This window comes from Brassica napus, chromosome C2 (genome assembly GCF_020379485.1).
Source record: "Brassica napus cultivar Da-Ae chromosome C2, Da-Ae, whole genome shotgun sequence".
Lineage (NCBI taxonomy): Eukaryota > Viridiplantae > Streptophyta > Magnoliopsida > Brassicales > Brassicaceae > Brassica > Brassica napus.
The window spans coordinates 23,877,606-23,898,090 of NC_063445.1; the positions used below are offsets into that span (position 1 = coordinate 23,877,606).

At 37.3% G+C, this 20,485-nt stretch overlaps 1 protein-coding gene across 1 annotated transcript; it reads left to right on the forward strand.

Moving 5' to 3' along the window:
* Nucleotides 1-18,887: 18,887 nt before the first annotated feature.
* Nucleotides 18,888-19,868, forward strand: LOC106423567 (kunitz trypsin inhibitor 4-like). The gene has a single exon (XM_022708669.2). The coding sequence runs from the start codon at nt 19,126-19,128 to the stop codon at nt 19,741-19,743; it is 618 nt and encodes a 205-aa protein (XP_022564390.1). The 5' UTR covers nt 18,888-19,125; the 3' UTR covers nt 19,744-19,868.
* Nucleotides 19,869-20,485: the final 617 nt, after the last annotated feature.

Sequence of the window (20,485 nt, forward strand, 5' to 3'; positions counted from 1 at the left end):
GAACTTGATTCGCTTAACAAACGAAAAGTGTTTGGATCTATTGTACTCACACCTGAAGATGTGAGACCAGTTGGGTACAGATGGATTTTCGTTCGAAAACGAAATGAGAAAAATGAGATTACAAGGTATAAAGCTCGCCTTGTAGCCCAAGGATTTTCTCAAAGACCTGGTATTGATTATGAGGAAACATATTCTCCTGTAATGGATGCGATCACATTTAGATTCCTGATGAGTCTAGCCGCTGATAAAAATCTTGAGATGCGTCTCATGGATGTTGTTACAGCTTATCTATACGGATCATTAGATACTGATATCTACATGAAAATCCCTGATGGATTTAAAATGCCAGAAGCATTAAGTTCCAAACCTAAAGAGTTATGTGCAATAAAATTGCAAAGATCATTATATGGGTTAAAACAATCTGGACGTATGTGGTACAATCGTCTCAGTGAACATTTAACAAAAGAAGGATATGTGAATGATCCTATATGCCCATGTGTTTTCATCAAGAAAACAACATCCGGATTTGTGATAATCGCGGTATATGTTGATGATCTAAATATTATTGGAACTCAAAAAGAAATACAAAAGGCATCAGACTATCTCAAAGGAGAATTTGAGATGAAAGATCTTGGACAGACACAGTATTGTCTTGGCCTACAAATAGAACATTCACAAAATGGTATATTTGTGCATCAATCCACATACACTAAAAGAGTGTTGAAACGATTTAACATGGATAAATCAACTCCTCTTAGCACCCCGATGGTCGTTAGATCACTTAACATTGAAAGTGATCCATTTCGACCACCTGAGGAAAAAGAAGAGATACTTGGTCCGGAAGTACCATATCTAAGTGCAATTGGAGCGTTGATGTACCTTGCAAATTGTACACGGCCTGATATATCATTCGCTGTTAATCTTCTAGCAAGATTTAGCTCATCTCCAACACGAAGACATTGGAATGGAATTAAACATGTCTTTCGTTACCTACAAGGGACTATTGATTTAGGCTTATTTTACCCTAAAGATTCAAATGGTCAAATGGTTGGTTTTGCAGATGCAGGATATCTTTCAGATCCACACAAAGCCCGATCGCAAACAGGATATGTTTTTACGATCGGAGGCACTGCTATATCTTGGCGTTCTCAGAAACAAACGCTTGTGGCTACCTCTTCAAATCATGCTGAGATCATCGCACTCCATGAAGCAAGTAAAGAATGTGTATGGCTAAGATCAATAAGCCAACACATTTGTTCAAGTAGTGGGATTGACAAAAGTACGGGGCCAACCATTCTATATGAAGATAACGCGGCATGTGTTGCTCAAACGAAGGAGGATATATCAAAAGTGATAGAACAAAACATATACATCCGAAGTTCTTCTCATACACTCAAGAGCTCGAGAAGAAGAAAGAGATTGAAGTAAGATATGTTCGATCATGCGACAATGCAGCCGACCTCTTCACAAAAGCACTTCCTACTTCGGTATTCAGAAAACATGTCCATAACATTGGAATGCGTCATCAGAAGGATCTATGACTGCTCCATCGAGGGGGAGTTTACGTAGTTGTACTCTTTTTACCTAACTATGGTTTTTCCCATTGGGTTTTCCTAGAAAGGTTTTTAACGAGGCAACAAAGACGTTAAGCGAGAGCGGAGAGTAACACCGGTTTCCAAGGAGAGTGTTACGAAACTTAATTTAATACAAGATGGATGATCAATGGGGAGTGTTATAAGATAAACTTTGAAATGATCCTCCACTCCTTTACCAACTTAAGCATTATGATCATCTACTCATCAAGCATTATGATCATCTACTCATCAAGCATTATGATCATCTACTCATCAAGCACTATGATCACCCACTCATTTACCAAATCAAGCACCATCTTTGATATTTTATGTATTGTTGATCACTATAAATACCATCACTCATCTCACTCTTTTGTACACCATTACATCTTCTTCTTCTTACTTATAATAAACTCTCTCACTTATAGTAGTGTTATTTGCTTCATACGGGTATTAAATTCTACTCTTATTTAAATTTCTCGATACTATAAATTATAAGTTATTTCATAACAGACATGTATTTTTGAGAGAAAAAGGAGGTGATTTCTAATATCTATCAAATATCGAATTCGGACAAAATCATGATTTTTTTTGTTAACATATTTTGCATTTGATCGAAATGGATTATTGTGGGGGGGGGGGGGTGGGGGGGGGGGAGGTCATTTATTTTCAAGATTATGGACATGTATGTTTGAGAAAAAAAAAAAAAGAGGTGGTCTCTGATATCTATCAAATATCAAATTCAGACAAAATCATGATTTATCTTGTTTCTCTATAACATATTTTGCGTTTGATAGAAATGGATTTATTGTGATTTAGTTCAAATAATATTTTTTCGGTTTAGTTCAATTTCAACACCAGTGAAGGGAAAAACATTATATGACCAAGATGATAGTATATTTTTTACCACTGGACTACTACTGTTTCCTCTTCATTCAATTTCAAACTAATTATTATGTCCTCCTAAAGTGTTTGAAGAAGAAACTATGAGTTTTTGCCAAAACTAACCCACAACTTGATTTTAACCCCAAACCTATATCCAAACTTGAATCAAATGCAAAACTAACCTAAAAGCCTAGTGAAATTACAGCTCAGCCCCTTGTGACCAAACAAAAAAACAGAAGCCATTTTTACGAATATAGCCCTAGTAAATCGTCTGAGTCGTCTGAGATGTTGGAAGTCGTCTGGACGACTGAAGTGTAAGTCGTCTGGTACCGGTTTATTTTAAAAATAATTTATAAATCTTGTAAAAAAATATTTTGATGCGTGAACAATAAAAATCAAGTAATTATAAACAATTTTAAGTGATATAAATTAAGATATGATAAAATTGATTTGTTTTGAAAATAGATGAGTGGAAGTAGTGAATCATGAAATACTTTGGTTTAGGAGTTTGGCAAACATATGTTGTAGTATTGTATGTATTGTTAGAGTTAGATTTTGGAAAACTAAAATGTTTTTTTCAAAAATTAGTTTTCACCTATATGTGTTTATTTATGTGTATAGTAAACACTTTTCAAGTTCGATTTGATTTTATGAAGTCTTTAATTAGATAATTAAGTTTAGGGGTTATGTTTAGGGTGTGGACGACTTATATTTCAGTCGTCTGTTGAATAATTTACTCGGACAACGTATATTTTAGTCGTCTGTTGAATAATTTACTCGGACGACTTACATTTCAGTCGTCTGGTGAAGAAATTAAAACAGATGACTTACATGTAAGTCGTCCAAATATTCCCGCCTAAATTTTTTTAAAAAAATTATTTTCCCGCTTAAATAATTTAAACCAGACGACTTACTTGTAAGTCGTCTGGAAAGTCTTCTGTTTTAGTTTCCCGCTAAAAATATTAAACTCTTCTGGACGACTTACATGTAAGTCGTCTGTTTTAATTTCTTCACCAGACGACTGAAATGCAAGTCGTCCAGGAAGTCGTCTGAGTCAAAAATATTTAACCTAATTGGATTTTTTGTCTCCCTATAGAAAGAAAAATTTACATATTCTCTCTCTTCCTCTCAAATGGCTGCAACAAAAATGTAATGTTCATCATTCCAAAACTCTCCAACCTCTCTCTAATCTCTTTGACTTGAAAACACCAAACTTTATATGAATTTTTCAGTTTTGTCTCATGTATTTCTTACTAATCTATCTCTTTTGCAGGTTTTTAATCAAATGGTACTCATCTTCCATTAATTTAAAGGTAAATCTATTAATTTTAGATATGTATTTTTGTGTATTCTATAAATGTAGATTTATCTAATCTTCCAATCATTTTCTCTATTTTTAAGTCATTTGAACGTTTTTGGATATGTAGGTTTTTCATATCTGGATTTGATATGCAGGTTTTTCAGATCTGGAAGACTTCTTGGACGACTTACCTGTTAGTCGTCTGGAAGTCGTCTGGACTTCTTGGAAGTCTTCTGACAAAGTCGTCTGGACTTCCAGGAAGTCGTCTGGACTTCCAGGAAGTCATATTGACTTCCAGGAAGTCGTCTGGATTTCAGGGAAGTCGTCTGGATTTCAGAGAAGTCGTCTGGACTTCCAGGAAGTCGTCTGGACTTCCAGGAAGTCGTCTGAACTTCATGGAAGTCTTCTGACGAAGTCTCCCTTTCATAATAGATCTGAGCGTTTTGGTAAGTTCTTATGTCTGATTTTTCTTCATTTGGTAACTTCTTGTTGTATAAAGTTCTTACTTTTTTCCCAAACTAAAACCCTCCAAACCCACTCTAATCTCTTTGACTTGAAAACACCAAACTTATATGAATTTTCCAGTTTTGTCTCATGTCTTTCTTACTAATCTATCTTTTTTGCAAGTTTTTAATCAGATGGTACTCATCTTCCACTATTTTAAAGGTAGATATATTATTTTTAGATATGTATTTTTGTGTGTTCTGTAAAGGTAGATCTATCTAATCTTTCACTCATTTTTTCTGTTTTTAAGCCATTTGAACGTTTTTGGATATGCAGGTTTTTCAGATCTGGATTTAATATGCAGGTTTTTCAGATCTGGAAGACTTCTTGGATGACTTACCTGTTAGTCGTCTGGAAGTCGTCTGGAAGTCGTATGGACTTCTTGGAAGTCTTCTGACAAAGTCGTCTGGACTTCCTGTAAAGTCGTCTGGACTTCCTGTAAAGTCGTCTGGACTTCCTGTAAAGTCGTCTGGACTTCCTGTAAAGTCGTCTGGAAGTCGTCTGAACTTCCTAAAAGTCTTCTGACAAAGTCATCTGAACTTCCTGAAAGTCGTCTGGACTCCTTAGAAGTCGTCTGGACTTCTTAAAAGTCGTGTGGTCTTGTCTACTCAAGTGGAATCCAAGCTTGTCTTTGTAGAGGAATGATCTATAATAGTTTTGTTTGTGGCCTGTTTTGTGAATTGCATGTCTACTCTTTTAGTTGTGAATTTTTTGTAAAATCAGTAATAATGTTTTCCAAGATGTATTAAATGTGCTAACAATGTGTTTACACATTTACAAATCAATGAAATAATAGACTTTAGTAGCCTTTTCTTATCTTTGGATCTCTCATATGCAATAATAAACTCCAATGGCATTTTTCTCATCTTAATAAACAAGAATCACTACAAGAAAACATCAAGGATTCTGAGGGAAAAAATCGTCGGAATTTCGTCGGAATATCGTTATTCCGACGACATACCGACGAAACACGTCGTCGGAAATAATTCCTCGGAATTTATTTTTTCCTCGGAAATCCCTCGGAATTTTCCGTCGGAATTCCGAGGAAATAAATTTCCGAGGAAATTCCGAGGATCACTAGTTTGTCGGAAATGTCCTCGGAATATACCGAGGGAGAACTTCGTCGGTATAATTCCTCGGAAGTTCATCGATCGATGCATTTTTGGACATATATACATCGATCGATAGGAGTATACCGACGGACATTTTCCTCGGTTTATTCCGAGGAACTTTTCCCTCGGTATTTACCGAGGGACCAGTTCCTCGGAATTTTCCGAGGGACGGCTCCCTCGGAATTTTCCGAGGGATATGTCCCTCGGAATATACCGAGGGAAAAGTTCCTCAGAATAAACAGAGGAACCTGTCCCTCGGTATAGCCCGAACGTTTTTTAAAAAACGCATCGATCGATGCGTTTTTGAACAAAAACGCATCGATCGATCAAGTGAAAAATATAATTAATTTCCTCGGAATGTAAAAAATATTAATTTTTTTAAAAAGATAAAATTTCTGAAATTTAAATTCGAAAATATGAAATTAAAAGTAAAATTGAAATCATATTAATTAATATTCAAAGTTTCACAAATAAAAATAAAACATTCCGAGTTTGTGGAAAAAAAAAACTACGGGTCTGGCACGTCCGGGAACACCTCGTTCGGGTACATCCTCTGCATCATCTCCATCATTTGCTGGTTCAGCCTCCTCTGTGCCTCATAGCCCGCCTGTTGAGCCGCCATCTGGGTCTCTAACAAAGATATACGATCATCTTTGTCCTTCAACTGGGCCGTAAGTACTTCTGGATCAACGAAGGGCGGTGGTGCAGAAGAAGGGGGAACCGACCGGGTGCGACGACCCAAACCGACCAAACGTCCCTTCTTCTTTGGAACCGACTGAATAGAAAAAAGCCAAATTTAGAAATTTAAACCAAGAAATAAATGAATTGAACTTTTAAAAACAAAGAACTTACGGATTCAACGATTTCGTTGATTCGAAACCGGGACAAGTTGGTCGAAGCCGTCGAAGCGTCATCCTCGGTTTGAAGCTGAGACACTTCGTCTACCACCTGAGTTTGGACCAGGTCGACCACGTCCCTCACAAGACCGTCATCAATCTGGCCGGTCTTCTTGTTGGTATACGCCCTCCTCATTAGGGCGAGATCATCAACCGGCTCGCCATCATTTTCTTCCGCCTTGAAAAAAAACATAAATTAAAGAAACATTAGAAATTAGAAGAAATGCACAATAAATTTAAATTCTGAAACTCAAATAATTGAAGAAAAAACGGTTGAACTTACCATGCGATCTCCGAGAGTGGCAATAGATTGAGCACCCAAGTTATGCTTGTAGATGCCCTTCCCTTTACGGTCGCTTTTGCGGTTGGTGGAGTTGGTGGAAGAAGTTTCTTTCGTCTCTTCCTTATCCCAATGCGCACACAACTCCTTCCAGACCGTGTCGTTCATCGACTTTGGGACCTTTTAATAAAAAAAAAGAAAAATTAAATAAATTAAAAAATAGTTTAATAAATTAAAAAATGTTTAATAAATTAAATCGAACCTTATTGATTTCCCACTTCTTCTTCCACTCGTGGATCTGCTTCCCATAGTTGTCCATTACTTTATGGACGAAGTGGTGATAGATAAAGAGCGTCTCATCGGAATTCCAGTTGAACTCTTGCTGAAAAAAAACACAATTAGTAGAAAATTTATATTAAAGATTAAAAATATAAGTAAAAAATTAGAATACTTACCGCAAACTGACGAAACCACAGAACCTGCTTGTCGGTTGGGAAGTGAGTGAAAGTCGGATGTCCACTGTCGAGGGCCGAGTACATCATACGGTTGATCCATGCGCTGATCCCGTTCCCGGATCGGTTGAACCTTAGTAAAAGAACAAACGGTTAATAATGAATCCAAATTTAAAGAAAAAAAATGTTTAATTACCATGTTTGACCCCGTCCATGTGGATACGGAGTGAGATACGGAAGATGGTCACGACCGGGCTGTTGAACCAACTCCGCAACACGCATCACTCCCGGAGGACCCGGAGGAACAGGAGCGGATGCAGCAGCGGGAGCGAGAGGAGCAGGAGCGGGTGCAGCAGAGGGAGATGTATGGTTGGAGCTGTGGGGCGAAGGGGAATCCTGAAAATGGCTGGAATCCCGAGACTGGCTCCCCGTACCACCACGACCACGACGCTGTCGAGGCCGGGTCTGATCATCATGAGACCTGTAAATTTAAAAAATATATTTAATAAATACATAAATATATAAATTAATTTTTTTTAAAAAAAAATTCCCAAATAATTTAATCACAAAAAAAGATTTATATATTTAAAATTTTTAATAAATATATAAAAATAGTTCTAATAAACAAAAAATAGTTGTAATAAATAAAAATAGTTTAATAATTACAAAAAAATAGTTTTAATAATATATATATATTAAAAATATTTTTAAATCCCAAATAATAGTTTTTAATCACAAAAAAAGTTTTATAGATATTTAAAATGTTTTGTAAAATCCAAAAAATTGAATTTATATAGAAATTTTTTTTTTGTAAAGTCCAAAAAATCGAATTTATATAGAAAAATCGTTTTTAAAATACAAAAATCGATTTTATATACAAAAATCGATTTTATAAATAGAAAAAAAAAATTATACAAAAATTCTAAATCAATTCAACAAAACAAATCATTCAACCAAATCACAATTCTAAACCTATTATACAACCAAATCACAATCCTAACCAATCACCTTAACAAAAATCTATCAAAACTACACAAAAACCTAACAAATAGAACCTAAGAGAGTGGGATAGGGTCCTTACATGATTTGTGTAAGAAAAGGGGGAGATCGCCGGAGATATCGTCGGATTTCAGGGGGAAATCGCCGGAGAGAAAAAGAGAGGATCGCGCAGAGGAAAAAGAAAGAAATGGGGAAGAAGAAGTGGCTCGTGGTTATAAAACCTAGGGTCCGACGGATATTATCCGTCGGAATTCCGTCGGAATTCTAATTTCAATTTTCGCGAAATATTTGCCCGGTAAAATGAAATATTCCGAGGAAATTCCGACGGATAGTAAAATATCCGTCGGAATTTCCTCGGAATATTCCGAGGAAATACCGAGGAACTAGTGTTTGGGGTTTCAAAACATCAATTTTTTTTGCCGTATTTCATTTCTTATACAATTGTAATGCATACCATTGAGGATTCTTTGTATAGATGAGCATAAACCATGAAATAAAAAATTTCAAAACTAATTGAAAGTATTCCCTTTACCGTTCATTAAAAGGTATAAGTGTTTGTCTTATGTTGCGAGATTTCGTTCATACAATCGAAAAAGTGTTAATTATACGGTAAGGAACAAATTTTTGACTTCATAATGAACGTAAGACACTTAATAAGGGTTATATAGGTGTTATTCAAACGGCAAAACGTTGTTTTCAGTTTAAAAACCCTATTTCCTCGGAATTTCCTCGGATTATTCCGAGGGAACTCCGAGGAAACCCTCTTCTTCCTCGGAATATCCTCGGAATATTCCGAGGAAATTCCGAGGAACTAGTGTTTGGGGTTTCAAAACGTATTTTTTTTTTAAATAAACGCATCGATCGATGCGTTTTTGAACAAAAACAAATCGATCGATTACAAAGATGGACCGGGCCGTAAGATTGTGATCGATCGATGAGAGAATCCCATCGATCGATCGAGAATCTCAATTGTTCCTCGGAATGTCCTCGGAAAATCTTGTATGTTTTTTTAAAAACGCATCGATCGATGCGTTTTTGAAGAAAAACAAATCGATCGATTACAAAGATGGACCGGGCCGTAAGATTGTGATCGATCGATGAGAGAATCCCATCGATCGATCGAGAATCTCAATTGTTCCTCGGAATGTCCTCGGAAAATCTTGTATGTTTTTTTAAAAACGCATCGATCGATGCGTTTTTGAACAAAAACAAATCGATCGATTACAAAGATGGACCGGGCCGTAAGATTGTGATCGATCGATGAGAGTATCCCATCGATCGATCGAGAATCTCAATTTTTCCTCGGAATGTCCTCGGAAAATCTTGTATGTTTTTTTAAAAACGCATCGATCGATGCGTTTCTGAACAAAAACAAATCGATCGATTACAAAGATGGACCGGGCCGTAAGATTGTGATCGATCGATGCGTTATAGAACAAAAACGCATCGATCGATGTGTGTTCGGAAAACAGAATTATAAGGCAAAACCCGACCTTTTCTGGATCTAAACCTTAGAACTCTCATCCCCTCCGATTTCCCCTATAATTCGCCCCCCCCCCTTTCTCTCTCTATAATCATCCGATTTGAACAATTTTGGGCTCCATTCCACTTGATTTTTCGAGCTCTACCTGATTCCTACACTCGTCTTCACCCTAAGACAGGTATACTCCGCGAATCTCCACATTCTGAAATCGTGTTCTTGAGCAATTTTTTGGGTTTTGTGAATTTCTTATTTCCGTGTTGATTCCTTGATCAAATATGCATGAAACAGATGTTTAAACATGGAATAGAACACAATTGTCTGTGATCAACGAGTTTGGAACAGGATTTGAGATGATTTAGGGATTGAGAATTTTTTTCAATTTGGTTTTTTTTTTATCACAACTCGATTTCGCTTTTCATTTTCATGTTGCTTTGAGTTCTTAATTGATTATAACCATGTTGAGAGCAATGATTCTATTTTGTAGAGAATGAAGCGCACGAAAATGTCAGCAAAGAAGAACACACAAGAAGAGGGTTCGTCTCAGCGAGAGAAGCAAAGGCCAAAGAAGTGGGATAAGTCTGATACCACCCACTACAACAACATGAAGAAGGTAGCCGTTCCGGCTACACAACTAGCATGTCCTGAGACGATGACAATATTGGGAATCCAAGCAGACATTGAAGGACTGTTCCAGAACATGGGTCTAGGCCAACTATGCAACCTCAACGAACCCACTTATCCGGAGTTGGTACGCCAGTTCATAGCATCCGCATACGTCACCCGTCCCGATGATAGCCATCAGGAAGGTTTTCTGGCATTCGTAGTGCAGAAAGTATACTATGAGGTATCTTTCACAGACCTCTGCAGACTATTTGGATTGAGTGCAGGGGAGAGGACATCTGGTCTTTATTGGACTTCAGAGCTGTTGAACTTCTGGGAAACGATTGGCACAGGGGTTTATAGATCTTCTCAGGCAAAGGAGTCACTTATCCGGAGCCCAGTACTGAGATATGCCACACGCCTCATTGGCTCATTGCTATACGGGACAACCACAGCCGCATCAGTCACGCAATGGGAGTTGTGCCTCCTGTACCAAGGTGTGAGGCATTTGCTACCGGCATTTGGAAACTCTACATTCCCACCTGCTACTGCCTTCAACATGGGAGCGGTGCTGGCCGCAAACTTAGCAGGATACAAGGGGAAAGTAACCAAAAAAAAGAGCAATGCATGTGGATTTGGTGCAGTGATTACTCGGATCCTTAGACATGTGGGTGTAGACTGCAAGAACCAGGAGGTAGCACTGGACAGATCGAACAACATTGCTTGGAACTACCTGGATGTCATTTCTCTAGTAAGTAAGGAGTTCATAGCTGGTCCCCACTCGAGGATCCATCGGGATGGTATTTACGTCTACGTATTCCAGGACCGAGCGAAGAAAACACTCTACTGCCACCTACCTCAGATCGGTCTCACTTCTCTACTTTCAGAGGCTGCAGTTGAGTTCCTACCCCCTGCTACCGCACTAGTAGACAAGCCATCCTTCTTCACGCCAAAATATCAGACCAAAGGCAAGGGCGTGGTTGATGAAGAAGGAGAAGATGATGCTGCACAAGCCATTCCAGATGATTCACAAACATTGGAGAGATCAGAGCATAAAGACAAACAACGACATGCTACACAAGATCTGGGCTGCCATTTCACGTATCAGGCCGTGTCGTTGCCAAAAGGATGATGTAGTTCATCGGGACAACTCTCCATCCACCTCTGGTTCGGGTTCGAGTGGTACACACAGGGTAAGAAAGAGGTCCAAGAGACCCAACGATGCAGGAACATCTGGAGCAGGAGACGAGGAGTAGGAGCTATCACCGGCTATTTTATTTTCTTTTCTATTCTAACGTTTTATGGTCTTATTTTCTGTTAATTTTGAACTGAGTTTTTTTTGGGTTTCTTAATTATGAGTTCGTATTTCTTTTACATGGTTTCTTCGTTTTATTTGGTTGTGTTCTGAGTAGTTTTTAATTCGTATTCAGCTTTGCCTTGCTAGATAAACCAAATAACTATTATCCGAGGAAAGAGGTTATATCAAGTGTTCCTCGGAATTTCCTCGGTATTTCTTTAAAAAAAAAAAAATAAGTTCAATGGTAGTCTGTTTCCGAGTCATCATCACCAGATGAATCTGAATCTGGATCTTGGTGAAACTCTCCAATCACTGGTTCATCCTCTACGTGAACGACGGCTTCCTCTCCAAAGTCGGTTAAATCGACTACAAGGCCAACTCCAGCTAAATCTTCTGCTGCACTTAAGTTGCCGGATGTGCTTGGTTGTAGTGGGTCTTCCAGCTCAGAACTTCCCTGAACTCGGCCTCTCGGGTTGAGTCTTGTAACAGTAACCCATGGATCATCTCTGTTCCTTACCCGGGGGTACTTGATATAACAAACCTGTAACATTTAGAAAAATTATAAATTAATACACATGATGATGAATCATTCTGAATAATTAACATTTAATTACCTGATCGGCCTGAGAAGCAAGAATGAAAGGATCATAATATTGCAGCTTTCGCCTCGAATTTACTGATGTAACACCAAATGCATCTGTTCTCACACCTCGATCTGGGGTGTTGTCGTGCCAATCACAATAGAAAACAGTACAGCGCAATCCAACCATGCCCAAATACTTAATTTCCAAAATCTCATGTATGTGTCCGTAGTATACATCATCTCCTGATGCAGAACAAACGCCAGCATCATAAGTCGTACTCGAACGTCTCCTCTTCTGAGTTGTGAATGCATATCCTCGAGTACAAAATCTCGGATATGACTTCACAACAAAGTTTGGTCCAACGACCATCTCACGTATCCAATCGTCAAATGTTTCACCTCTGGCCAAACCAGCAGACACCTATTAATAGCACATATATATATATTATATCAATAAATGTGAATTAGTATAAATATGTGATAAAATATATTTTAATTTGTTTAAAGCACTCACATAAGTAAACATCCATCCACTAAATTCTCTCTGCTTCATTTCTTCTAGTTCGTCCTCTGTGGCGTATCTATACTCGAACCGCTTTTCTGCCATGAAAATCCTGTATATGATGACAATAATGTAATTAATTAAGATTTAAATTTCAACTTGTTAAAATAAAAATTTGTAAGCTCATTTATTTACCTCTCATATTGAAGAACGTCTTCGCAGTTGGTGAGCAAATATGTTTGCAAATGACTGCGCTCCTGCTCAGTAAGTCGACGGTCCTTTGGTTTTCCGCTAAGTCGTCCAACATCTGTGAAAATGTCTGGAACCGTAACATGATATGCTGCCCGTTCGCCTCTATCATCATGCCGAGCAGGTCTTCTGTTTTTGGTCTGAACTTCTGCTGGAAAGTAGTACTCGGCAAAGTTTGAAGTTTCTTCATTGATCATCTGTGCGACTATAGAACCTTCCACCCTACTTAAATTTTTCACCATCTTCTTCAAATGGAACATATACCGCTCATACAGATACATCCATCTATACTGCACAGGACCACCAAGTTCCAATTCTCTTGCCAGGTGAATAACAAGATGCTCCATAACATCAAAAAATGAGGGAGGAAATATCTTCTCAAGGTTGCACTGAATCACGGCTATGTTAGTCTTCAAATTTTCAATACCTTCAAGAGTCACTGATCTCGTGCATAAATCGCGGAAGAAACCACTTATCCCTGCAATTGCTTCATGAACATTTCGTGGTAATAGTTCCTTGAAGGCGAACGGAAGGAGGCGCTGCATCATTACATGGCAATCGTGGCTTTTCAAGCCAGTAAACTTTCCTTCCTTTCTGTCGATACAGTTACGCAAATTTGATGCGTAACCGTCTGGAAATTCCACATCGTTTGAAATCCAATCAAAGAACGCATCTTTTCCCGCTGCATCAAGTCGGTATATGGGAAAAGGAGCCCTACCATTTTCATCAACATGAAGTTCTGAACGAGCACATATATCGACTAAATCCAGTCTTGACTTCAAATTATCCTTTGTTTTACCTTGAACATTAAGGATCGTGTTCATGAGATTGTCAAAAAAGTTCTTCTCAATATGCATGACATCTAAATTATGCCTTAGCAGATGATCCTCCCAGTATGGCAGATCCCAGAAAATACTTTTTTTGTGCCAGTTATGTAGTTCTCCAACAGCATCTACCGGAAAACGCTCATGTCCACCGACTTCTGGCGTCCTTTCTGCACCAAAATCTCTTAGTTGTATCTTCAAATCTTTCCCACAAATTTCCGGAGGTGGACTGTCAAACACCCTCTTGTTCTTCGTAAACAAATTCCTACTCCTACGATATGGATGATCAGGTGGTAGGAATCTCCTGTGACAGTCAAACCAACACGTTTTCCTTCCGTGTTTTAGTTGGAAAGCATCAGTGTTATCTTGACAATATGGACATGATAGCCTTCCATGCGTTGTCCATCCAGACAACATACCATATGCTGGAAAATCACTTATTGTCCACATTAGTACTGCCCGCATTTGAAAGTTTTCTTTACACGAAACATCGTATGTTTCAGCACCTTGAGCCCATAGTTGTTGCAACTCATATATTAGTGGCTGAAGAAACACATCAAGTGATCTCTTAGGATGCTCTGGTCCGGGAACGAGAATCGAGAGAAACAAAAACTCTCGTCGCAAGCACAAGTTTGGGGGGAGGTTGTATGGTGTAAGAATGACGGGCCATAGAGAATACTGTCTTCCACTCTTGCCAAACGGACTAAAACCATCAGTACATAATCCAAGGTAGACATTTCTTCTCTCATACGCAAAGTCGGGATACTTTGATTGGAAATGCTTCCACGCTTTTGCATCTGAAGGATGTCTGATCTCACCATCTGTTGAGTGCTCCGCATGCCATCTCATTGGTTGCGCTGTGCGTTCAGACAGATACAACCTCTGCAACCTTTCCGTCAAAGGTAAATACCACATCCTTTTATATGGCACTGGAACTCTTCCACTCGTATCTTTATAACGAGGCTTTCCACAAAATTTGCATGTAACCCGCTGTTCATCCGCCCTCCAATAAATCATGCAGTTGTCGCTGCATACATCTATTACCTGATACGATAAACCAAGACCAGCTACGAGTTTCTGAACCTCGTAGTATGAACCAGGAGCTACATTATCCTCGGGTAGAATACCTTTTACAAAATCAGCAATCGCATCCACACAGTCTTCAGCCAAATTATAATCTGTTTTAATGCCCATCAATCTTGTAGCAGATGATAAAGCTGAATGACCATCTCTGCAACCTTCGTACAATGGTTGCTTTCCAGCATCCAACATATCATAAAATCTCCTAGCTTCTGCATTGGGTAAATCTTCCCCTCTAAAATGATCATTTACCATCTGCTCAGTACCTACACCATAATCTACATCCGTTCTAATTGGTTCTTCTAATCTAACCGCTGGCTGAGGTTCGCTAGTACTACCATGTTCATAATCAGTTTCCCCATGATGATACCAAATTTTGTAACTTCGTGTAAACCCACTCAAATATAGATGAGTCCAAACATCCCACTCTTTAATAACCTTTCTATTTTTACAATTAGAGCAAGGACATCTTAACTTACCTGTTTTTGCTTCCGGTTGTCGGTGAACTAACCCCATGAATTCGGTTATACCTCGTTGGTATTCTTCCGTAAGCAATCTCGTGTTCGGATCCAAATGAGGTCGATCGATCCAAGAACGAAAATAATTTGAAGAAGACATATTTTTTATGAATCAAATTCGTGTGTAAATAGAGTAAGAGGGAGGATGAAGATATGGAGTGAATGAAGAGGAAGATGAGTGCTTGTTTATATAGATTAAATCCTGCCGACATACCGAGGAAATTCCGACGGAATTCCGACGGAAAAGGCTAGTTCGTCGGAATTTCCTCGGAATTTTGTAAAATCCCCTAACGGCTCTCCAACGGCTATAATATTTCCTCGGAATTCATCGGTTTTTTCCGAGGAACACATTGTTCCTCGGAATTTCCTCGGAATATTCCGACGGACTGAGGTTTCCTCGGAATTCCGTCGGTATATTCCGAGGAAATTCCGAGGAACCCCAATTTTGTGTTTCCTCGGAATTTCCTCGGAAATTCCTCGGTATATTCCGAGGATTTCATTTTCCGTCGGAATGTCCGTCAGAATACCGCTGTTTTCTTGTAGTGAATGTTGGTAGCTTTATATTGATACAACATTTTAAGAAGCATTTTAACCATTCTTCCAACTCATAACAATAGTCATCATTATTGTCTATAACAATAATACTTAAGAGATGGAAATAAACAATAGTAACTAGTCAAAGCATATCATATTTTATTATAAGTTTACGTTGAAAAACTTAGTCAAATTTAGTAAAACTAAGGGAGAGAACATATTCTGTAAATATGAGTTTTACATATCTTGAAGTTACATATCACTCTTTAAAATACAAGTTATTCAAAAACTAACGTAGAAGACTTAAAAACTAGCGGAGAAGACGCGGATGACTTAAATCTAAGTTGTCCAGACGACTAAACTATACGTCGTCTGGTCAACGCAGAGGTTATTTTTGCAATTGACTTTGAAATCTGTTATTTCGGACGACTGAAAAATAAGTCATCTACTATTTTTTGGCTAAAAAAAAACTCCAAAAAAGCTAGACGACTTACATTTCAGTCGTCATAGGTTAGTTTTGCATTTGACTGGATTATTTCAGAAGTTTGACTTTTCTGGACGACTTACATTTCAGTCGTCTAGTGAAAATTAAAATAATAATATTTTTTTAAAAGTAGACGACTTATAGTTAAGTCGTCATAGGTTAGTTTTGCAATTGAAAAAAAAACTTCAAGATTTAATTATATACAGACGACTTATAATTCAGTCGTCCACGAGACGACTGAAATGTAAGTCGTCCAGGATTTACGAGGTTTGACCAGAATCTCGGAAAAAAATCCTGGACGACTTACAAGTAAGTCGTCTCGTGGACGACTGAATTATAAGTCGTCTGTGTATAATTAAATTTTGAAGTTTTTTTTTCAATTGCAAAACTAACCTATGACGACTTAACTGTAAGTCGTCTACTTTTAAAAAAATATTATTATTTTAATTTTCGCCAGACGACTGAAATGTAAGTCGTCTGGGGAAGTCAAACTTCTGAAATTATCCAGTCAAATGCAAAACTAACCTATGACGACTGAAATGTAAGTCGTCTATGTTCTTTGGAAATTTTTTTGAAACCAAACAAAAATAGACGACTTAACTTTCAGTCGTCTCAGGTTACAGATTTCAAAGTCAATTGCAAAAATAACCTCTGCGTTGACCAGACGACTTCCAGGTAAGTTGTCTACAGCCAGACGACTTCCCAAGTAAGTTGTCTGACGAACAGATCTGGAATAAAACTCGATGTCATACCTTAAATTGGTGAGATAAGTTCCTTAGCATACATAAGGCTTCTCCAAGCACACAGAATCACAAACGAAAGTAACCCACCCAGAATCGTTAGCTTCTATGACTCTATGAACCATAAAAAAATTTAGAATCAAAATCTTGGGTTTTTTTAGCTCATTGTGGAGAGAAAGTGAGAGATATGTTGTGTTTAGTTCACAAGAATGGAAAAAGAAGATGGGTAAATCGATTTTGGGAGCATTAAGAGCTTCAAATTGGTTGTTCATGGTGGTTGTGGTATTGATGACAATGGCAATCTTGTAATTACTTGAAAATAACGAGGGTGAGAGAGTAAAAATGTTATTTTCGAAAAAAAAAGAAAAAAAAAATTGATGGCATTTTCGTAAATTATATGAACTTGTGGGGTGAATATGGCAAAACCAATTTTCAAAAAAAAAGAAGGTTAGTTTTGTGTTTGACTTTAAGTTATAGGTCAATTCTGCAAAAAAACCCAAGAAACTAACTCTATTACCTTCATATTTTAAATTAATGTCATTTTCATAGGATGTTTCTCTTGTATTTTTTTTGAACAACATTTTCTCTTGTATTTTATTTTTAATATTTTATCACATTTATTGTTTAATATATTTTATCGCGATTTTCTAATAAGGCTATAATAGTATGTCCTCAAGTGTTTGAAGAAGATACTAACTCTATTACTTTCATATTTTAAATTAATGTCATTTCATATGGGATGTTTTTTCTTATATTTTTTACAACATTTTCTCTTATATTTTATTTTTAATATATTATCACATTTATTGTTTAATATAGTTTATCACGATTTCCTAATAAGGCTAATATTATGTCCTCCTAAAGTGTTTGAATAAGATACTAACTCTATTACCTTCATATTTTAACCACGGGGTGGTGGACTAGTAGTCTTGAGGTAGTTACCACAATCGATACGAACCCGAGTTCGATACACTCTGTGGCCACGGAACGCTTTACGCCTTCCCCAAGTTTAAAGTTAACGCGGCGTTGGTGTCGGGTCCTTGGGTAATGGGTATTAGTGCCGGCTGGTTCCGGGCCAGGGGGATTAGATGGTTGGCAATCGGAAACCGTGTGCAGATTACGGGCCTTTGGGCAAACGGAAACCACGTGCGGATTACGAATCGCCTTTCAACCTCCTGTAAAAAAAAAGTGTTTGAATAAGATACTAACTCTATTACCTTCATATTTTAAATTAATGTCATTTTCATAGGATGTTTTCTCTTGCAACAAAACTTCCTACAATAGACTATCTCGATCACATGCTTCTCCTCGTAAGTCAGTCAGTATTCATCGTCTCTACCATCTATTTGCTTTCTATTCTTAGGTCATTTATACAGTTCGTGAAATTAGAAAATTTAGGTTTTGGGGTCTTTGTGATACAAGTATAATAAAAAGCTACTTTTTAAACATAATTTGGAAGGCGTTAGAATTGTAAATTGGTTAACAGGGTTAGATTAGTCAAGTTAGTGTTGCTCTTGGCGCTTTTAAAACTTCCCACTTGAACAATTTCGCACATGAGGCGAGTAGGAAAAACGAGGCTAAAACTTACGTCTATACTATATAAGTATATGCTTTGGATCTTTACTCTTTAAAATAACCTTGTTCTTATCCTCATCTTCTAAAAACTTGCGCTCATGTCACAATAATCGAAAACTTGTGTGGAAGCTATCGATGGTTAACCAAATTTTTGACCAGGGTGCTCTATGTCGAACCAAACCAGATTGAACCGAGTAAATTAAGTTACAGAAGCAAGGGGAGCTTTTAGTTGTTGTTTTTTTTTCTGTTTCTTTCATAACGTTTAAGTCAAAACTTATGAAACCAGAGCTATAACATTCATAATCATATTCGTTAAGCAACTGTCCGAGACAAAAAAAAAAAAGAAAAAACTGTCCGAGACCAGGCTAAAACTCTCCCACTATAAGAAATAACTAAACAAACTAATAAAATCGTTCATAGCAACAAAAAAATATTAAAAATATAAGAAGCGTTGAAAGAAAGTGGAGTGAATTAAGATAGGCAATCTTCTCAAATCTCGATGTACTTGCTTAATTTTAAAGTTAATAATTCAAACCCTAAGCGTAGCGTTATGTGCATGTATACACATACGTGTATAAATACCGAACACATGAACTCACATTTTCGTCATCCTATAAGTTAAAATCTAATCAACTGCATAAACTAAAAAAAAAGATGAATCCTATGTTTTATTTCCTTCTTGCCATAACCACTGTTTTGGCCGCGACCGCAAACGCTGGCGGACCAGTTCTCGACATTAATGGTGATATCATATTCGACGGCAGTTACTACGTCCTTCCTCGCATCTTCGGCCCTGGAGGTGGCGGCTTGACTCTCGCCCCCCGTGGTGGCAACCATTGTCCCCTCTATATTGGACAGGAATATTCAGAGGTCAACATGGGCATTCCCGTAAGATTCTCAGACTGGAGGATTAAAGTTGCGTTTGTTCCCGAATCAGCAAACCTCAACATCAAGATGGACGTCGCAGCCACGATATGTGCCCAGTCAACCTATTGGAATGTCGCTGGGCCCGACATTGTCATGAAGGAGGTGTACTTACCGGCTGGCCCTAAACCATCGAATGGTTTATTCCAAATCAAGAAAATTAAAGATGCTCTTGCGGGTTACAAGATTGTGTATTGTCCTAACGGTAGCTATTACAGCGATATCGGGATATTTGTGGACAAACAGGGCGTTCGACGTTTGGCTTTAAGCTCTACGTCATTCGAGGTTGTGTTCGTGAAAGCTACCGAGACAAAGACTTCGTCCAAGCCTATTATGTCTATTATCTAAGAGAAATTTAAGACTGCAAATTAAAAGGATAACATCCTAATAATAATAAAACTTTATCTGTGTGTTTTTTTGTTTCTTTGTTCACCAATCATCATAAATGGAATAAAACATGTTTCCTTTGTTTCTTTTTCTTTTTAATTCTTTCTCTAGTTTAAGATTCACATAACTTGGAAACTAAACATAAACATCTATCTCAATGAAACAAGATCACAAATTAGACCTAACCTTTTAATCATGTGTTATTATGGTTCTTAAAATTGTATAGGCCACGTCTAGACGGCAAATTGGTTATAGCCAAAATAATTTTCTGAAAATCAGATATATATAACTCACAATCGGTTTAAACAATTCTAAATCAGTTTAAATCAATATAAATTAGTCTAAATACATTACAGTAAGTAATAATGTTAACAAAAATCCACAAATTTATCTAATTTATTTTATTTGGAATATTACAGTTTGATAATTCATCAAAATAATTTATAGTTAAACTCAAAACTAAAATATCTTATATAAAGGTAATATATTTGTACAATTCGCTAACGCATAGGTTCCACATAAACCCCAAATAAACCACATAGTCACTAGTCTAAATATGTGAAAGTTTTTTTAATGTTCTACAAAATTGTAAAGAAATTTGAATTGATTATAATCTTTATGTGAACCAAGTAAAAACATTGGACATAAAATTTTCTCTTTCACATGAAGATATGAACCGATTCATAAAAATCATATGTAAGCA

What these genes read in the sequence shown, in the direction of transcription:
- LOC106423567 (XM_022708669.2), top strand. Translation starts at nt 19,126, where the DNA reads ATGAATCCTATGTTTTATTTCCTTCTTGCCATAACCACTGTTTTGGCC.